Raw genomic sequence first — 21,123 nt, 5'->3', positions numbered from 1 at the left:
TGACGTGAATTCCTGGCACTTAAAGCGCGGCCCCCTTAAAGGGAAACTTAACTCTGGAAATGGCCAATCATGATCGACGTGGTGGGCGTGGCCATAATCCCTCATCCTCTGTGAAAACAGGAACTGGGATCAGCGTGTTGTTTTATTCAGTGCTGTTACTGGAACTCAAAGAAAGCCAGTCACTGACCCCCAATCAGTTTTTTTTTTTTTCCACAAAAGTCTTATGATGGTTCTTTTGCTGGTGTGAAAGGAAGACAGGGCAAATTGCATCAAAGCATACTTAAAAGTAGTTCACATTTTCACAAAAGCTGTTTATGATGACCTTGAAAATAAATCCACTAAATGACAAACGATGTTTGGTGAGCTTTTCCTTCTAATGGAGCTGCATACAGCCATATATGCCATTTGCATTATTTACATTCAAACTGATTTGGTTAGATTTCACTTGAATGACTTTTCAGGCCATTTTATGTTTCCGTTCATTCGTACGTCCATGCATCTTCAGGGACACGGTGTATCCGGAGCCCATCTGGAGTCCCATTCAGGGATACACCCTGAACATGATGGCAGTCCATCGCACAGCATTGCAGACACCCATTTGCACAATCACACTTAGAGTTCACCGATCCATTTGCTGGCATGATGTTGGGAGGTGGGAGGAAACTGGAAGAAGTCCATGCACACAACAAGAAAACATTCAAAACTCCACACAGAGACTAACCTGAGTTACAGGATTGAACCAAGGGCCCTGGAGCTGTGAGATGTCTACCACCATGTAGAGTAGTTCCTGAAAGGGGAAAAAAAATTTATGGCATAACTAATTAAACTAGACTCAAAACAAATATTTCAAATCTTGCATGATTGAGTTATCAGTCAAATGGCAGTCTGCACACGTTGAAGATTTGTGTTCCTTTTGCTTTTTTTGAAAAAATGAATCGTTGAACATCTAACTGGTCTGACATATCATTGAAACAAAACAGGGCTGAGTTTCCCAAAAACATAGAGAGACTTGGAGACAGAGCGTTTAAACCGTTTAACGATGAACTTCATGCTGCAATGCTTACAGGAAACTCAGCCAGTATGTTATTTGTTGGCAAACATGCAAGACCAATATTTGCCATCATTTAATGTTTGTGAACTACTTTCCTGGTTAAAAGAAAAGAAAAGAAAAGGTTGTGCGGATTACAAGTTCCAGTATCTTATGATCTCTCAGTTAACCTAGCTGATTTTAAGAAGTCATGATCAAAGGTAATGAGAGGGAAATAGCCAGTCATCCTAAGAAATGTATCCTATTATTATTATTATTATTATTGAAGGTGAAGATGAAGGTGAAGGTGAAGTGACTTATTATTATTATTATTATTATTATTATTATTATTATTATTATTATTAGTTATTGTATGAAGCTTCAATCATTAGCAGAGATTATATTATGGAGGCTTTTTTATACCAAGCATTGGATATGTGATAAGAATATGATTGCCACTAACTAATTAAAACATAATGTATATAGCATTTAGTACATAACCTATTTTTCAGCACAGGGATGCATTATTAAGTTGCACATGCTTTTTTTAATAGAATGAATATAAAATGTGTTATTCATTGGACCCCCTGTTGGTCTTGAGGTTGGGCCACTGCTTTTAATGAGCTGATTAGAAAACAGACTTAGCAATAGCTAATCATCATGCATGTCCGGTAGCTTCTGTAGGCTGGACCCCCTGATTACATGCATGAGTCATGATTTTTACAAATTTTCTACTTCAAATTACCCCTTGTCTCCTGATCAGGATATGGAAATTGCCTAACTCTGGGACCTCTTCTTATCCTGTTCTTTTTGTCAATAGGACTTTTGTAATTGAGAGTCTAAAGGATAATAATAGATTTTGTGGTCTGTAGGCAGTGCGAGTTTGCATACTATCCCTCGGTGTTGCTCAAGACTTGATTTACATGTCATCATAAATCATACACCTCATGCTGTTCATAAAGAAAACATTTGTGATTTTCAATACAACAATACACTTCTTTTCAGGTCCCAATGATTTACAGAGGTGCTCTAAAATGATCATGGTCATTTATTATTACAAATGAAAATGATCAGGGACTGTAATAAATGCAATAATAATAAAAATAATAATAATAACAACAATAATAATAATAATAATAATAATAATGGAAAAACACCAAGCAATGATCAACTAAGCTCACCAACAACTGTATGAAATATTAAGATATAGTAAAAGAAAGAAAGGTTCTTTGGTTTGCCTCTCTAAAGGAACCTGAAGAGGGTCTATACAGATTTACAACCTAGGGTTTCCCTTTTTTTTAAAAAAGTTTCAGGTCAAATCTCTGAAGAAAGCTAAACTATTAACCATCCAAATAACATTTGAGGAACACTTGGTTTTTTTATATATATATTATACAACAGCAGCCAACCTAAAAGGGCAACAGCTAACATGTGGCTAGTCAGTGGATCTGTTTCAACTGCTGCTTGGAACAGAAAAGGAGAGCACTAACTGCATACATGAGCTAACAATCAGCCTTAATTACGAACCACGAATGAGATCGAGAGAATAGTGGGGGAGGATGCACTACATACCCAGAGAGCTGGGCCAAATCAATTTATTTTATGCTACACTCTCAATAATAAAGGTGCCAGATAGGAATTAGGATAAAGCCATGATTTTGGTTTCCTAAATAACTTTCTGATTCAAGAATTTTTGTTGGTGTGATATATATAAAACAGAAAAAATGACCCATTATAAATAGTATTATTTCCCTTTTCCTTACCATTATGAGGAAGAATCTTTATGGTGGTAAATGATTATTGCATTTATTGTGGCAACATCAAGAAATGACTAAATAATTGCAGATCAAAAGGTTTATCTAGGGAACCAATTTTTTTTTGTAGCAGTATCACTCTGAAGAGCCTTTGACATCTATAGAGGAAAAAATGCCCCCATCTCTAGCATGGCTCTTTGGTTTGTCCCTGTGGGAAAGCTATGGTCCTCTGTACAACCCTACAACCCTTTAGGAAGCTGTGAAACCTTGACTATCCAAAGAACCCTTGAGGAACCTTCTTGGAAGAACGTAGGGCAAGTATTATACATAAATTGGTTGGTTAGAGGTTGTGAAGGTTTAATTTGCAAGTTATTTGCAAATTAAACCTTCACAACCTCTAACCAACCAATTTATTTATAATACTTGCCCTACGTTCTTCCACGTAGAGACGAGGAACTGTAAACATAATCACATACATTTCACATAGTGTATGTTTGTGATAGTGATTCAGTGCACCTTTTTTCAATTCTAGAGAAAAAGACATTAACTCAAAAGCTGCATTTATTCAATTTAGTGGGTGTGCTGCAACAAGGAAATCACCAAACTGGGCTGAAACTCTGACCTTTAGAGCTGAATTCAGGCACTGCTTATGAAAGAAATTGAACGCTCCATTCTTATTCATTGTTGGAATGACTATCACAAAAGTGAGGGTGACATGGATACATTTTTAGATGTCCACATTTGTTAGTGGTGGTGAAAAAGCCTAAAAAGCCTAAAAAGGCTAAAAGCCTGCTGTAATCTACATATCAGAATGCTCTCACAACACTGCATAGGATAAAACATTTAGGCTGCATCTCAAACATCTAGCTAGTGTTCCTACTAAAGAAAAGTTCCAAACACTGGAAAGCATAGAATCTGTTATAACAGGACTTCTTGATAGACCTTTGTCATATCTACTGTATTTACACTATCCCAAACACAATGGTTTTTTTTTTTTCTTTAAATTGAAATTTTAATAAGAGCTTCCCTCTCAATCAGTGGTGTTTGGTATACACCAAATTCAATTGCATTTAAGACAATATTTGTTAAAATATAAAGTCAAGTACAAGGCATTACACTGACTAAATCATGGTTCTCCTTCTTAAATTGCTTAAAGGTTTATGGCTCAAGTAGCAAGAAAATCTGTTACAAACCTGCTATATGTCATTGATTCTGTATGAACTTATTCAGGGGTAAAGTCTTATTAAGGTTCATTATTTGGATCATTTGTGCCATCTCCAGCTTACTTCTGGTAGTGCATGTGAAACCAGAGAAAAGGTCACATATTGCTCTATTGTCATATGTAAAGTTGATTATAAATAATGCAAAAGGAGTATTGTCTGTAATGAGAGCTAGAGAAATGAAATGAAATGAGATAATTACATCATAATAATAATAATTACTTATCTTTACATTTAGAAGTATAATTACATTTATTGTGTTATAATGTGTGTATAGTGTACAATATTGAGAAAAGGGTCTCACAGACAAAGCCACTTATTTGTGATATTTTTTTATGTACAAGTTGTAACATCAGGTAAATTGAGACGGTTTATATTTGTGACATCATGTAAGTGCTGTAAACAGGAAGTCAACCCCAAAAATCATGCAGTAGGAAAACTGACATATGCTTTAGCTACTTTTTCCCCCTAAGATTATAAAATGGCCATGATTCATATATTTCACATATTTGTGATGCATATATACATATGATTTACTACTGTAACAAAATAAAGTTAGTTCAAATCATGTACATATGGTATCATTTAATGATTTTCAAGATATCCTAAATTATTAATGGCTTGCTAATTTGGGACAGCATGGTTCAGGTTAATTGGGACAATAAATTCAGAGAGGAAAACAATTATGTTTAAATTATACATGATGGATTTTGTTTGCATTAAGTGTTTTTTTGTTTTTTTAATGAAACATCTTATAAAGAAGGAGAATAAGGTAGACCGGGAAATATAGAATGTTACTGTTAGTATGCAGAGATTTTACCTCAGTGTACTTGGTTCTTATAATTTTAGAGATTCTTTTTAAATCCTGTATTACACTGCTACTGCAAGAAATAAATTATAGAATGTTACTTCCTTTTAGTGGTGTTTTTGTTGCAGTGATCTGTTTTTACTTAATCTATTTATATTCAATTTTAGAAACTATTGGCTATGAATTTGGAAAATATTGAAGATTTTCTAAACCTTGTTATTGTTATTGCTGTAAGTAATGAATACTAGAATGTCATTTTAATACGTAGTCAGTTTTTCTCAGTGCACTTTTTTCATACAGTATTAGAATACACTGATGATGAATTTAGAGAATGTTTTTTCAAATGCTGTTACTGAAATTTGATTTTATTGATGCCATGGATAATGGGCTAAACCATTGAAAACGTGTCCTAAGTTACAAAACATCATTAAAAATTGTTTAAGTCAGTTTTGACACAAGGGTAGGTCATGTTTATTTAGAATATAATAATGAACATTTTTCCTTAACATGTAGATAGTCAACACATTGAGGATTTCAGAATTGTATCATTCAATTCATTATAATTAATGGACAATAGATATTATCACAAAGCAGCTTTACAGAAATCCGTATATACACTCCTGGGAAAAAAAAAGGACTAAGCCCAAAATGGCAAATATTATGCTTTTAATAGTCTTAACAATAAACCATTGGTCATAAAATTAGCAAGAATTAAACAAATGCTCTCCTGAGAGCTCCTGTGCCACCATCTGCTCATTTACTTTTGCTGCATTGAACTGTTTGTTTGGGGAAAAGCTAGAAACAGAACAAGGAAATTCACTTATATAGTCTTCTTTTACACAAATGTGAAATCGTGATAATGATTAATGTTTAATGTAAAATTCAAACTAACACATGTCTGGGTGTACAGAATTTTCCAAAACGTCTTCTGGGATTTTTTTTTTTCTTAAAAGATTAGTCATGATTTGGTTATCTGCCACATGCACCTGATAGAACCCATCAAGGGCCACAAGGCTTAAACATTTAAAGAAATCAAATCAGAAGCTATCTAATTCTTGCTAATTTCCTGACCAATGATTAAGACTATTAAAAGCTTAATACTTTGCCATTTTGGGCTTGGCTCTTTTTTTTTTTTTTTTTTTTTTTTTTTTGACCTCTAATAAACAAACCAATGGTGAGGAAACACTCCCTGAGAAAACATGAAAAAGAAACCTTGAGAAGAACCAGACTCAAAAGAAAAACCCATCCTCTACTCTAAAGTCAAACAGTGTTTATTGTGTTAAAAGGATCTTCAGTACGAACATCAGAGTCATTTTTGATTTTATTAGAGTTTTTAGCTTAAGGTCTATAGAATCCAAGTGAAGTTATCCACTGAAGAATGAATGAGAGGTGAGCATAGATCTATAGGTTATCCAAGTGAGATCATCCACAGCCATCTGTACGGTTTCCATCTGGTACCATCCACAGCAATCTCATAACAATCTTTAAGCTATCCATGTGGGGTAAGCTGTCCATCCTCAGCAGCAGCTGATATGTTGTATTATGTTTTACTAATAGCAAGAAATCTTAGACAAGGTGGAAATTCAAAAACTGTGCAAGTATATTTGATTTCACCCTAATTTTCAATATTTTATGCCAGTGCTTCAGATCATACACATGTCTCAAGGCATGAGTAGCCTAATCATGCAACAGGTTCATAGTCCTATAACATTACAACATTACACATTACAACATATACACATATATGGCCAAAAGTATACACTATACTGTATGTATACACTTCCTCTCCTGGGAAGGCTTTCTACAAGATTTTGGAGTGTGTCTGTGGTGATTTGTGCCCATTCAGTCAAAACCATTAGTGAGGTCAGGCACTGATGTTGGACGAGAAGGCTTGGCAATCAAAGTTCAGGAAAGCGTCTTCCCCAAACAGTGTTAGAAGCATACAGTTGTATTAACATTAACATTACCCTTCACTGGAGCTAACCCTGAAAAACAGTCTCAGACCATTATAAGTTCTCCACCAAACTTTACTGTTGGCACTGTGCATTCTGGTAGGAAGCATTCTGGTGGCATTTGCCAAACCCAGATTCATCAATCAGACTGTCAGATAATGAAGCGTGATTCATCACTTCAGAGAACACATTCCACACATTCCTCTGCCATTCCAGTGGCAGAGTGCTTTACACCACTCTACCCTTTACACTGCTCCAGTCAATGCTTGGCACTATACATAGTGATCTTAGGCTTGTGTGTAACTGCTCAGCCATGGAAACCCATTTCATGACCCTCAGCTCTTGTACTGATGTTGCTTCTAGAGGTAGTTTGGAACTCTGTAGTGAGTGATACAACAGAGGATAGGAGAGTTTTACATGCTACACTCTTCAGCACTTGGCGATCCTGCTCTACTGCTTCTTGGCTGAGCTGCTGTTGCTCTGAGACGTTTCCATTTCACAATAAAAGCACTTAGAGTTGACCGGGGCAGAACTAACAGGGCAGAAATTTCACAAACTGATTGTGACAAAGTCTGTCTTTTAACAGTGCCACATTTAAAGTCACTGAGCTCTTCAGTATGACCCATTCTACCACCAGTGGCTACATTTACATGCACATCGAATTCTGTTTAAGGTCTATATTTGGGTTGCGGCCATATTCCGAATACAATGTTTATAAGCGTACAGGCATCGGAATACTCCTGTATATGTGGTTGTAAGTATGCCTGAGTTGCCTTTCCTAAATACCTAGCTCACAGCTAAGCACTTAGCATTAGCACCCACAATTCCTTGTGGACTGAGTATGCGTATATATATCTCCTTTCAGTGGATTTTCTGAATAAGGTGTTTACATGGAACAAACTTCTGATTAAAACAGGTATATTCCAGGGATGGGAATCGGAATATTGTCTTAATCTGAGTCGGGAAATCAGATTGCAGTGTTTACATGTCTCGATGCTAATTAGAATATTGCCAAATTCTGATTAATATTGCAATACTGTTGTGCATGTAAACATAGCCATGGCTTGTCTATGGAGATGGCATGGCTACCTGCTTGGTTTTATGCACCTGTGAGCAGTGGGTGTGGCTAAAACACCTGAACTCAGTCATTAGGAGGGGGCATATACTTTTAGCCATGTAGTGTATATGCCTATGGGGAAAAAAAAATTCCAAAACATATAACATAGGTTTTTTTTTTTTTTTTGGCAACAACTACTGATCATTAACTACAAAAAAAAAATAAATAAAAAATAAAAAATTCCCTTGTTTTGGAAACCGGTGATTTTTCTCCAACATGGCAACAGTCGCAATGTTAAGTTTCGTTTTCCATTCGTCAACAGTCGTGCCCGATCTGGAAAGTAAACACGCTGAAGTCGTGCTTTCTTCGCACTCGGGAGCAGCAGCACTGGTGTGTCCGTGATCCAGGAATAATGTCCGCACTGCTGACTATGGAGTCTCTGCTTAAGCGGATCTGTGCGAATGATGGCGCTATGCTCTATGATGACTTGCTGTGTGGCTCTAGAAGCGGTTTCTTGGACGAGTGGTTTAGCAGCTCTCCGGTCGATACAGTTGTTGAAGGAAGCGACTCTCTCGTGACGGTTTTTGTAAATGGACAGAAAACGGTTATAGCCAGGACGGGAATGAAGCTGTGCAGGGCGAAGAACTGCAGCGGATGCTTGAATTTACACCTGTGCAAGTTCTTCCTGTTCGGTGACTGTCAGTACGGAAGAGGAAGGTAAGCAGGCAGAGGAAGGCTGATGTGTGCAGGGCTGGAAGTGCCAGTGCTCCCCTTATTCACAGGCTGGCGTGTGGATCAGCTCATCATCAGCCTCATCATTAGGCTCTAAACATACATTTATTTCCTCAAAGGGATAACCATTAGCCCAACTACACATTTTATAATATGATTTAATGATGTAATATCTGTATTTTACTGTAATAATATAATAATGCATTATTTGTATGATACTGTATTATTATTATTATTATTACTTCTCTTCTTTTTCTTCTTTGTCTTGTTCTTATTATGATGTGTGTTTGTGTCATTGTCTGACTCACAGCTTCTCTTTGTGTCCTTTTGGAGCCAGGCCAACATTACTGGCATTAACATTACTTAGTATTAACATTATTTATTCTGAGATTTGTAGAGAGAACAGGAACAGGTGAGCGTGAGGTAGTGCCCCCTGGGTAATGTAGTTTCTGTAGTGGAATTATGGCATGGAGAAGGAAGAAAAGAGTACCGGCAGCTCGTGAGAAGTAGTGGTATGCAAAAAAAAAGTGACGGTACGCAAGAAAAGGTTACAATATGCAAGAAAACGCCATGGTACAGTGAGTACCGGTGAGTACCTGTGAGTACCGGCCCACTTGGAGCACTGACTGTGTGTACCCAGGGCAGGTTAGTCTCAGTAAAGAGTGACATGTCAGCTCAGAGTCAAAGGTCGCTATGAGATAGGGGAGAGAACACTGCTTAGAAAGTCATAATAATCATTGGACTGCACTAGTAAAGTGTCAGTCATTAAAACACTCAGATTGTCTTCAGTTTCTTAACAGGTGCCTTTCAGGAGCTAGACATCTTGTTCATCTTGTTTTTAAATAGTGTGTCTTTTTTTCTTGTTGGGGGGTCGGGCTCAGACAGTTAGACAGTCCTGTAGGTGAAAAAGTTCTTGTTTGGTGCCACTATTTTGGGTTTTATCCCAAGTGTGGTGAGAATCACCTGGATGCCTTTTGCGCTTGCACACACATGCCTTCAGCAAACTCACAGCGTGAGCACATGACGCAGTGTTTGACACAAACACGCCATATCTTGGTACACATGAGGTCTGCCGTGTACAAAACAGGCAGAAAAAAGGGAACTGCATGGTGCAGGGGTGTCCAATCTTATCCACAAAGGGCCAGTTTCCATTCCAAACAAGCAGGAGCCACACCTGATCCCGCCTGTTTGTTTAATTAGTTGACCATGACTATCAATAGACTCAGGTGTGGCTATTGCTTGTTTGGAATGAAAACCTGCACCTACACCGGCTCTTTCCGGATAAGACCGGACACCCCTGCGCCAGGCAGTTCCCTTTGTTCTGCCTGTTTCGTACACGGCAGACTTCACGTTCACCTTAGTGATGTCTGTGTAATGCACAATATGGCCAAAAGTATAATGACGTATGATGGGAAAAAAAAGGGTAGAGGACAAACCTCGAAAGTCTTGCAGCCTGTAGCTTTAAGGCAAACACAAAACCGACAAAACATGCTATTTTGTTGTTGATTGACACTGATTTTGTGGGTTTTTATGCACTTGTTGTTACAGTTATTTAGTGGCTACTCAGTAAATGATATTTTTTTGCCCTGTAGACGAGGATGTCGTTTTAATCATGACCTGCAGAAGGAGCAAAACGTCCTTCAGGCACATGGGCTGAGTCAGCTGGACAGGAGAGAGCTCTGTACCTTACTACTCCAGAGTGACAACAGCATCCTACCTCCAGTAAATAATCATACCGTTCTGTTTTCCTCATAGTGGCCAGCGTATAGTATTTTATTACCATTCATTCAACTTAGCAGACTTGAAGCCATTTGACCTTTAGTGGTGTTTAGAGGTGTGTGTTGTGAAACACAATCCTCAGTCATAAAAGGTAAAAATGCATGTGGTTAAGGATGATGAAGTTGATTTTTGCTTTAAAAAAAACAGCACCTAAGTAAGTCACTTCACTTCACTATAACAAATCAATTTTCATTCAAGTCAAATAAGTAATGGGCCCTTTTTCCCGCTTCAGTGCCAGAAGTAGCCTACACAGGCTAACTTTACTTTCACTTCAACAGTAACAATGGCCTAGACGAACACCGTTTCTGAGAGATGTTACAGAAAAACTGCGAATTGCAGATGAATCCAAAAAGAATTTGAAATATCAGCACAATTGTAAGTAGAGTTTAGGGGAAATAAACTGCAACTGCAGTCAGTACATATAGTGTGCTACACTGCAAAAAATCACATCTTTTGCAACTGGAAATACATTTAGCAAGATTATTCCTATTACAAGATTACAATAAACCAAATATAATAAACTTATTAAGATTATTTCTAGCCATTTTTAAAACTCATTTCCAGTTTGAAATAGTCTTGTTCTATAGGCAGATCATTTTGCACATTTTTGAAATATATTTCTAGAAAGAAGCAAAATTAAAGTTTTAAATTAGTACAAATGTCTAGACATAAGATTAGTAACCTTATATTTGGTTATTAAAATGTGGTAATAATATCAATTATTTAGCTTGTAGTTCTTTCTTGCTAGTGTTCTCCACTGATTCTGGATGCAGAACTTCGAAGTTTAGTCTCTGCAGTGTTGACAAAGATGAGATGAAAAATCTTTCCATTGTGAGCTTAACTGATAAAATGGCAGCGTTTCCATGCTAAGTAAAGGTCTGTAAAGGTCAATTCGAATGGGATTATTTGAACATGGGGTTCATTTTACAGGCCGTTTTATAGAAGATAAAAGACGCTGTAATCTGCACAGGCACAGGAACATGAAGCTCGGAAAACATCCGGAAAAATAACTGACATGAGCAGTTTGTACAGGATTAAAATCACAGAGAAGCTCTGGTGATTATTACATTACCTCACCTCCCCATAGAAAACTAATCCCATATGAATAGGGCTTAAAGCTTACTGTAAATCATTTTGCCCCGTGTGTATGTACGTCTGGTTTTTGTGAAAAAGGCCCATTGATCTGTACAAGCTATTGTTTGGCATCAGCTGAAGCGAACAACTAATTTTATATCAGAATTGACTCATATAACAGAAAGCCTTCATAATTTATGTTTAGATTGTAGCTGTCATTGATCTCTTAAAACAGTTAATAAAAGTTTTACTTGTTGATGACTGAGAAAGCCACAGTGACTGTAGCATTTTTATTTCTGACTCTGACAGGTGTGCCATTCTTACAACAACGGCACGGGTCTGTATGGGCGATGCGAGGACGGCGAGAACTGCAAGCGGCTGCACATTTGCGAGAAATACCTGAGAGGCCCGTGTCAGTGTCCACGAGCACACGATTTCTATGAGCCCCATCCTCTGAAAACGTTGCAGGATAGAGGTGTTCCCGCTGAGCTCATGGCATCTATGAAGACCACATACTCAAACATCGAGGCCTTACGAATAATGGCTAAAGTCAGACAACCTCAAAATGGTGGTAGATTTCAAGAGAACAATGGCCAGAGATCCAACAGAAATGGCAACTGGCAGAAACAGACATCGGCTGATGCTAATGCTACAGGTAGTGGAGGTCCCAGGACCAACAGAGGCTCAAACCCCAGGAATCCGCAATGCTCTCAAGGTAATTTGCAGTGTGCTTACCAAATTTCCGGGGTTCTGTGGAGGATACTGCTTTGATGAAGCCCCTCGGATAAGTCAAGTTTATCTACAGGATGTTCGAAAAGTCAGGAAAGAATGGGAATATGGAGCAAAATCCACAAAAAAAAATTATACAATGGCTGAGAAAATGCGTAGATCATAAGGGTGAACACACAGAGCATACTGTATGTTGTAAATAATAAATACAAAATTAAGTGTATTTAGTTTTACTCTCATTCGTTCCTGACTATTCTGACATCCTAATTAAAAGTACTTTGTACAGCACTAGAACTGTTATATAACTATAATATGGTGAGTTAGTCAAATGAATCAAAGATAAAGACAAATAGGCCATTCACAGTCAATAATATTAAAATTATTAAAGCAAATTAATGCAGAATATGCAGTAAAACAAGACGCTAGAAAAGCTATAAAGCTACAAAAATCAAAATACATAAAACAATAAAATATACCATAAGTGCAAAATATTATATCGTAAGACCAGGTATTACCATTTACTAATATTATCAGGTATTATTAATTATTAACAAGCCTGTGCTTCAAGCTCACAGTAGGAAAATACAGTGCGTATGCTGCTTACACATTTGCATCCAGCTTTTCACTGGATGGTTCTGATAAAGCAGAACCATCTGCTTTATCAGCAGTTTACTCCAACATTTTATTTCTGCATTTTATTTCTGAATTTTATATCATTCCACAATAGATGTTTTTCCAAATTCCGACAATGCTCCCTCTTTCTTCCTCCCAGAGTGGAGTGTTGGATAAGGATAAGGTTAGTGTGATACGCAGCTAAGCCTCCCGGTCAGACACCTCTTCAGAGGGAGTGAGAAAAACAGCACCCATACCAAAATACAGAACACACTGTCCCAATCAGAAATATAATAATACATGTGTATATATATATATATATATATATATATATATATTTATATATATATATATATATATAGTGTATATATATATATATATATATATATATATATATATATATATATATATATATATTTATATATATATATATATATATAGTGTATATATATATATATATATATATATAAAACTTAGTCAATCATCATAGACAAAATATGAAATTATTTTAGTTTCCACAATATTTACTACAGAAAGGATGCAGAATTAGCATTTCATGTTGCGCTGCCTTTACATAATATGGATATAACAAGCAATTGACTGGCTACTAAACAAAGGAAATGTAAAATTACTGCATTATTAGTATAAGGGTTAAAAGTGCATTTTGTTTAATTATGTTTAATCTTGACAGACTTTATAGGAATACATATTCCTTGATGTACGTACAGACAGGTGACAAATTAAAGGAAAAAAGTATCTTAAAGGATAAAAATTTCTTAGTGGAAAGCTTCAGTGTAACTTACAAAGCTTACAAATCTCTGGACCTGTCCTGGAGGTCCAAAATCTCAAAAGGTCATAGCATAAGATATACATACATAAATTTCGTACTCATCAAACCGTTCAGTGAGTCTTCCTGCTCTGTTGATGGGGAAATTGCCATCCTGGAAAAGACCACTCCCATCAGGATGGAAATATTTCAGTATAGGATAAGAATTTGCACCAACATTTGAACCCATACCATGCCAGCAAAATGTTCTTCACCGTGTAAAAGTGTGACCGGATTGTATAGGGGTCGAGGTGTACAATCCTGTTTACTGATGTCTTTCACATAGATCACTGTTAACTGTATCAAGCAACTGTACTGATTACTCATTAACCCCCCACTTATTTTCCTTCTAATTTGTCACTTGTCTGTAGTTTTGTAGGACTGTTTTATTTTCATTTAGAAAATTGATGAATAGGTCCAAAAATCAGTTCCAACAGAACATCTCGATGGGACCTTCACCTAAGCATGACGATTTTTACTGAGGGTTTACTGAAAATGTTTTCATTGTGTTTCCTCAGAGAAAAAGGAGATCTGTATGTACTTTATCAAAGGACACTGCAGGAACGGAGGTAAGACTAAAATCCAGTCTTTTTTTTTTTTTGTTTTTTTTGCTTTTGATGATTACCAGATTATAATTTCTAATATTATCTTATATTATCAAATTTTACCAATAATGTAAACTCATGTAATATAAACTCACTGACTTCAAAATATATGTCTTGCAGATAAATGTTTTAAAGAGCACTCCAAAGTGCCGTATAAATGGGAGGTGAAGGAGGGGCTCGGCTGGGTAGCTCTTCCTGACAATGAGGGCATAGAGAGAGATTACAGTAACCCGGCTAAAACATACAGGTAATATGCTTTATATTTTGAAGTGCTGAAAATAAGAAGACTACAGAAAAATAAGATTTATAAATTGCCTAATGGCTTTCATTTGTTTCAGTAGATTTATAGTAACATTGGCTATTTAAGATGACTGTTATTAGGAAATTAGTGAAATGGTAACAATTTCAGGGTCACACTTTATTTGGATAGTCTGTTTTTCTATCTGCTACTGTCATGGACAAGACAATAAACAAGCATTCTGAATAAATCTCTATCAATTTTTTAACAACATTTCATAAGTGTAACCAATATATTACTCGTTAATATTGACTAAGTAAACAGAAAGGTATGATATTACTTTGTATTACTATATACTCTCACAGGCCACTTTATTAGGAATGCCTGTACACCTGCTCAGTCAGCCAATCATGTGCTGAGATCACTTTTTCCCCATTCTGGTGTTTGATATAAATATTAACTGAAGCGCTTGACCTTTATCTGTGTGTTTTTATGCATTGTGCTGCAGCCACATGAGCGGCTGATTGGATAATTGCATGAATGAGCAGGTGTACAGGTGTTCCTAATAAAGTGGTTGGTGAGTGTAAATATACATATAAAATGAAATTACCAGTAGAATCTATATAGTCTGTAGATGTTCGCTACACAACAGTGGCTGGGGGTTTAAATCCTGCCCCCGACCTGTGTGTGCGACGCTTGCATGTTCTCCCTGTGCTTCGGTGGTTTCCTCCGTGTACTCTGGTTTCCTCTCCCAGTCCAAAGACATGCGTTGTAGGCTGATTGGCATTTCCAAATTGTCTGTAGTGTGTGAAGGTGTGATCGCGCCCTGCGATGGGTTGGCACCCCGTCCAGAGAGAGTCCCCTGCCTTGTGCCCTGAGCTCCCTGGGATACGCTCCAGGCTTCCCGTAACCGTGTGTAGGATAAGCAGTATGGAAAATGGATGGCTGGATGGATGACAAAAATAGCGGGCAGGATTGGTCAGAAATACAGTGATTTAAAAAAAAAAATGGTCCCACAGATTAAATGAAAAAGCACAAATTAAATGAATGTTCTTGAAATAATGCTCTATTTAAGCTAAAGACTTTCCAATGTAGTCTAGAATTGGCCTGGTCTTCTCTGAAATATTTTCAGACTACTAAAGTACATTTAGCCAGCTTTCTTTACCGAATTCATACAAATACAATCACTTTGTTACACTTATCCAACTAATAAACACTAGATAGTTAAGAAACTAACTGACTATGACAGTACAGTAACATTTTATTCACAATTAGTGGTTGATTATGTCTTGTCTGTTAAAGCTCTGGAGTCTGCTTTGATACAATGACCCGTGGCTATGACGTCGTGCGGCGTCTCTCGACGGTCTCCTCTGTCATCCAACCCAACTACATCCTCACCACCACTTGGGCATGGCACTGGGAGGATGAGTACGGCAACTGGATCCAGTATGCATCGTCAGTAAGTAAAAGCTTCGGGTAAAATTTGTGGGAACAGCAGAGATTTTGTGCAGGAGTGTGACGACTGATAGACCAATATAAATGCTTACTATGATTAGAACATCTGAAATAGTTATACTGTTAACATTACGCTATACAGGACAGAATGTTATTTTAATTGTATCATTTTCCATTTAAACAGTGTGGCATACTATTTAAAGAACAGACCCAAATGAGATAAAATGAGATATGTCTAGAAAGTTTGAATAAAATACTGAAGACTAAAATGACTCTAAGAGATTTTCCCAAATGTATTAGTTATACCGAAATTCATCATATTGGCTTGGCAGATTTTTCATACCATTCCTTCCCTATTGTAATATTTTACTGACCAGCACTGGATCACTGTGAGGCTCCACTCTTTTATTCATTTCCTAACAAGCCAAGCTACAAGGTCTGTAGGTGTTTGTAGTATTTTTTCGTCATACAGTACATCTTGGTTGTTCAGGGTGGAGGTCACAACACAGCTTCCATCACCAGTGAGGACTTGGAGCAGAAATTTACGCAGGACAGCAAAGCAGAGGTGGAGTTCACGGCTGGCTCACAAACGTACACGCTCAGCTTCCAAGGTATCGCCTCATTCCCACACACTGTTTATGTTGTTTGAATGCTCTTTACAGTTAAGGTAAAGTGTAGTAGGAGGGAGAACGATATGAAAATTAAAAAAGAATCACAGTACGATAACACACTATTATAGCTCTTTGTATCACTGTATATCTTTACACTGTAATATTTTGAAGTGATCAACATTACCAGACTAAAAATGTAGTATGTAATATGATTCTTTGTTTTACATGCACAAATAAAATGAAGACGAATAATAATTAGTAATAATAATGTTTATAACTTGAAAAATAAATCTCTTTCTTCAGATATGATACAGACAAACAAGCGCTATGGAACCAAAAAGCTTGTGAGGCGTCGACCTGTATTTGTGTCAGCAGCAGATGCTCAAACAATCAGAACAACGTAAGAAGAAAGCAATTTGCTGTTTTCCTTTCCTGACTTGAAATGTTCGGGCCAAAATACTGATAAATATATGGAATGTTGTTTTTGTTCTCAGCAAACCGGCTCCCAACAGCCAGATGAAAACACTGCCAAGCCACTGGAATAAAGCGCAGACACCTGAGATCGGTTACAAGGTGCGTGAACGTTGATTTGCAAAAAAAAAAAAGAAAAAGAAAAAAAAGAAAGAAAAAAAAAATTCAAGGTCAAGTGCTGTTAAAAGCTCAACATTTCCACCAGCTAATCAGTAAGAAGAGTGACAATTGCAGGAAGAACAGGCACAAATACAACCAAACACACCCACGTAAAATGTGGTAAAGTTCAAGGGTGTGTGTGGGGATGGGGAGTGTGTGTTGTGTGTGAATAATAACGCTGCATTTGGAAGAGGGAAATCGGAACACAGAATTACTTCATTTTCGATCTACGTGCATTCAAGCTACAAAGTGGGGAAAAAAACATGGACTCCTCCATGTTCATCTTTTGTTAGCAAATGCGATGAGTCATGTATATTCACTGTTGATATATTCAGTGTTGATTGATCTATAGCAAATACTTGTGTATACAGTATAACTCATTTAACGGTAAGTAGTGCTACTGTGTTTACTCTTCATGCTGTGAGCAACCATTTTGATTTGACATCACTTGCTGAACTCGGGGTTGAGAAGACTGTCCTGAGTTTCCAAGTAGAAATTCCGAGTTGTTTTGTTTTTCCTAGTCTGAGGTTGAAAATGATGAGTTATGACCTTTAGTCGAATGCAGCATTATGCAAGCGACTGTACATGCACATCAGCTTTTATGTAAAATGGAGACCTGTATTCCTCATTGTGTATCTTGTAAACTCTGACATTATTATTAGGGGCCAAATACTTTGATGAACTAAACGTAATTCATTACGTTTTTAGCGTGCTCTAGTCCTAATGATCTTGTCCATAATTACTCGCAGAAATTACTACTGCAGAAAGATTCAAGTGAATACACTGCAATCGAGCGCCTTTTCAACACCACTATGCGAGGATTCGGCATTCAGCAGATTGAGAGGATACAAAACAGAGCCCTTTGGGAAGTATTTCAGTGGTACGTACATAAGCCCTGTGATTTCCTAATGTTGTACGTGCAAAAAAATTCAGCATGAAACAATAGTTTATTATTATTATTATTCATTTACAGGCAGAAAGATCTGATGAAAAAGAATAACACGGGGAATAACGTTGCAGAGAAACAGCTGTTTCATGGGACAGACTCCAAACACATTGATGCCATCTGCCTCAATAACTTTGACTGGAGAATCTGTGGCACTCACGGCACAGCCTATGGGAAAGGTATTTTGCTATTTTTTATTTATAAATAGTTTACATTATTTTATAAGGACATTACACTGAGCCTTTATACACCAGTTAAAAAACATAGAGGATTATGTATATAGAGCTTATGTGCATGACCAATTTTTTATTATTATTATTTTTTTTTATAGATAATGTTATGCGTTAAAGTGAGCTGTAAGAGTGCTTGATCAGCTTATCCTTCAGTGCGTTTTTAAATAGAAGAGCACATCAAATGAATAAGAAACACTGGCATTATTTTATTCATTTGACAACTCAAAACCCTAAATTAAAAGCATGGTAAAATAGCTTACACGTTATGATTTCATGTCCTCAATTCAGCATCTCGTGGTTATATCATGTTGTACTGTAACTGTAAAAAAAAAAAGCAAGGAAAAAAGAATTAAATGCAAAATAATAGTTGTGCTGGATCAAATGCTATTTTATCACTTTAACATCAAAACATGGCCTGGATCATTTGGCCATTGTTTGAATGAACAGAACTTAATGTTAAGGAGAATTTTGTGTTTTGATATAGCATAATTGCATTTAATTCGTAAAGTACTATTAAATAACAGTATGTTAAATATCTGCTCTTGTCACAGGGAGTTATTTTGCCAGGGATGCCAAGTACTCGCACAGCTACACCGGAGACTCCACAACTCGCTGCATGTTTGTTTGCCGTGTCCTAGTGGGTGACTACACCCTCGGCAACTCCAGCTACACCCGCCCCCCCTCCAAAGATGGAGGAGACACCATCTTTTACGACAGCTGCGTGAATGATGTCCACAACCCATCCATATTCGTAGTGTTTGAGAAGCATCAGATCTATCCAGAGTATCTCATTAAGTATAGTGAGACGAGTCAGTCGTCCTCCCCGTATCACAGGTCAACTCCTTCTGTAGCAAACAGAGCAGCTTACGTTCCTACAGCTTCTACATATCAACCCAACCCTGCTGCTACAGTTCGGAAAATAACGTCTACATATCAACCCAAACCTGCTCCTACAGTTCAGACAGCAACTCCGACATATCAACCACAGCCTGCTGCATCGTCATATTCTTCAACATATTCATCACTCTCATACTCGAGGCCTCCCACCCCTCGGCAATCCAAACCAGACAACTCCTGCATTATCTGCTGAGGACGATGAGGTTAAATGTGAAATTACAGGACTGTGTTATACAGGGTGTCCCAAAAGTCTCCATTTATAGGGGAAATTAACACTTTTTAGCAAAATGTCTTCAAGAAATCTTCATACTGAGTTTATATTATATATATATATTTTTTTCAGATAGCCTGTAAGAATGCCTTTGACAAAAGAAGAACGTATTGAAATCATTCTCACGGCTGGATCGGGAAGCCGTCGCAAGGTTGCAACGACAATTATGCAATTACAAGGACATGCAGTTACATTCATAACACCAGATGTGTTCATTGTTCATCGAGTTCATCGTGAGTGGGAGAGGCGACTCCGTGTGTGTTTACAAAGAAATGGCAATCATTTAAAGGATGTTTCGTTAACAAATTTACATTTTGCTAAAAAGTATTAATTTCCCCTTGGTATGGAGACTTTTGGGACACCCTGTATTACAGTTTTTAACATGGCCTAATCAATCTCCCCTTGCCATGTGCCCTTAGGATGGTTCATATTTTAATTGTCGTTCCAATATTTTATTAACATTAGATCACCCTTTATGGGTCTGAAAGAATGAAACAATGTGCGTAGAGGAGCAGAAGGAACTGTAATGGCAGAAGGCACTGTGATCGCATACATTTTCCTCTTCCTTTAGCTCACATGATATTTTAGGGAGCCAAGTGCTTGATTCAGTGCTAAATGATAGCAGATATAGCGTGTTACTTTATTAATTGTATTGAAACACAGGTCAGGTAAAGCAGGTGTAGGTAAAAGCTCAAAACAGATATAGATTGATAAGTTTTCAAGAAGGTTGTGCACATTTTACTAAGATTTACGTCACTCTAAACTGAACAGAAGTGAAACTTCCATTAATTCAGTTCTTATGACTTGTACTTAAATTCACTAATCATTCACTAATTAATTTGAGCCTCTATCACTTGACTGGAACGTTTGTTTTTTTTGTTTTGTTTGTTTTTTTCATGCTAATATTGGCACCCGTTCCCAAGTCAGAGCTTACTGTTAACTATTTTGATTGCATAAAATATGTACTACATAGCACCTCAACTATAAAGTTTGAGAATATCATTGTATCATTTTATCATTTAAAATATATGCCGGTGTCACAAAAAAATGTGTGAGTTTCACACCCAGGTTTGCAAAAAAGGGCTTTATTTGAGTTACTTAAACATTTATTTGGGTGATTTAAATCAAGTTGAATTTCACTGAGTGTATTAGATTCATTTAATCTCTCAAATATTTATTGGAATCATTGAAATCAAAATCTTTTGACTCAGGACTCCTGCGTATAATGTCAACTGTGTGTTCAGGTTCCAGCATAATAAAGACAGTTGTATAAAACTGAAGTGTACTGTTTTTCTACTTCATATGCTTTCATTAATGTTATGATGATAAAAAATGAATCCTGTTAATGTAATACATTTAAACACGTTATGTACCTTGCATTATAGTGTTATATATGGTATATAATATATAATATAAGGTATTATACTGTATACTGTAATTGTCATTAGACATTAGGGCAGCTTAAAATAAGTCAGAAGTGTTATTTCATAAAAAAAAACATTTTGAGGCTTTTTTTGTTTATACTGTGTCAAATGTCACTTTGTGACTTTTTTTTGTAGACTTCACTTGTGTTTACACACACAAGAAGATTTCCAGGTGAAAGTATTTTGAAAGGTCTTGCAGAACAGTTACATATAAAACTAAATTCAAATTCAAATTGTATTTGT

At 36.7% G+C, this 21,123-nt stretch overlaps 1 protein-coding gene across 1 annotated transcript; it reads left to right on the top strand.

Annotated features, from left to right (window-relative positions):
* Positions 1-8,153: 8,153 nt before the first annotated feature.
* On the top strand, positions 8,154-20,731 carry LOC113532307 (protein mono-ADP-ribosyltransferase PARP12). Its single transcript, XM_053241878.1, has 12 exons — positions 8,154-8,535; positions 10,143-10,272; positions 11,713-12,118; positions 14,089-14,139; positions 14,296-14,422; positions 15,716-15,872; positions 16,359-16,479; positions 16,783-16,879; positions 16,974-17,052; positions 17,859-17,989; positions 18,083-18,234; positions 18,840-20,731. The coding sequence occupies exons 1-12, from the start codon at positions 8,231-8,233 to the stop codon at positions 19,376-19,378; spliced, it is 2,295 nt and encodes a 764-aa protein (XP_053097853.1). The 5' UTR covers positions 8,154-8,230; the 3' UTR covers positions 19,379-20,731.
* The last annotated feature ends 392 nt before the right edge of the window (positions 20,732-21,123 follow it).

Source organism: Pangasianodon hypophthalmus, chromosome 18, assembly GCF_027358585.1.
Source record: "Pangasianodon hypophthalmus isolate fPanHyp1 chromosome 18, fPanHyp1.pri, whole genome shotgun sequence".
NCBI classification, from domain to species: domain Eukaryota; kingdom Metazoa; phylum Chordata; class Actinopteri; order Siluriformes; family Pangasiidae; genus Pangasianodon; species Pangasianodon hypophthalmus.
This window is presented reverse-complemented; position numbering and strand designations above follow the sequence as displayed.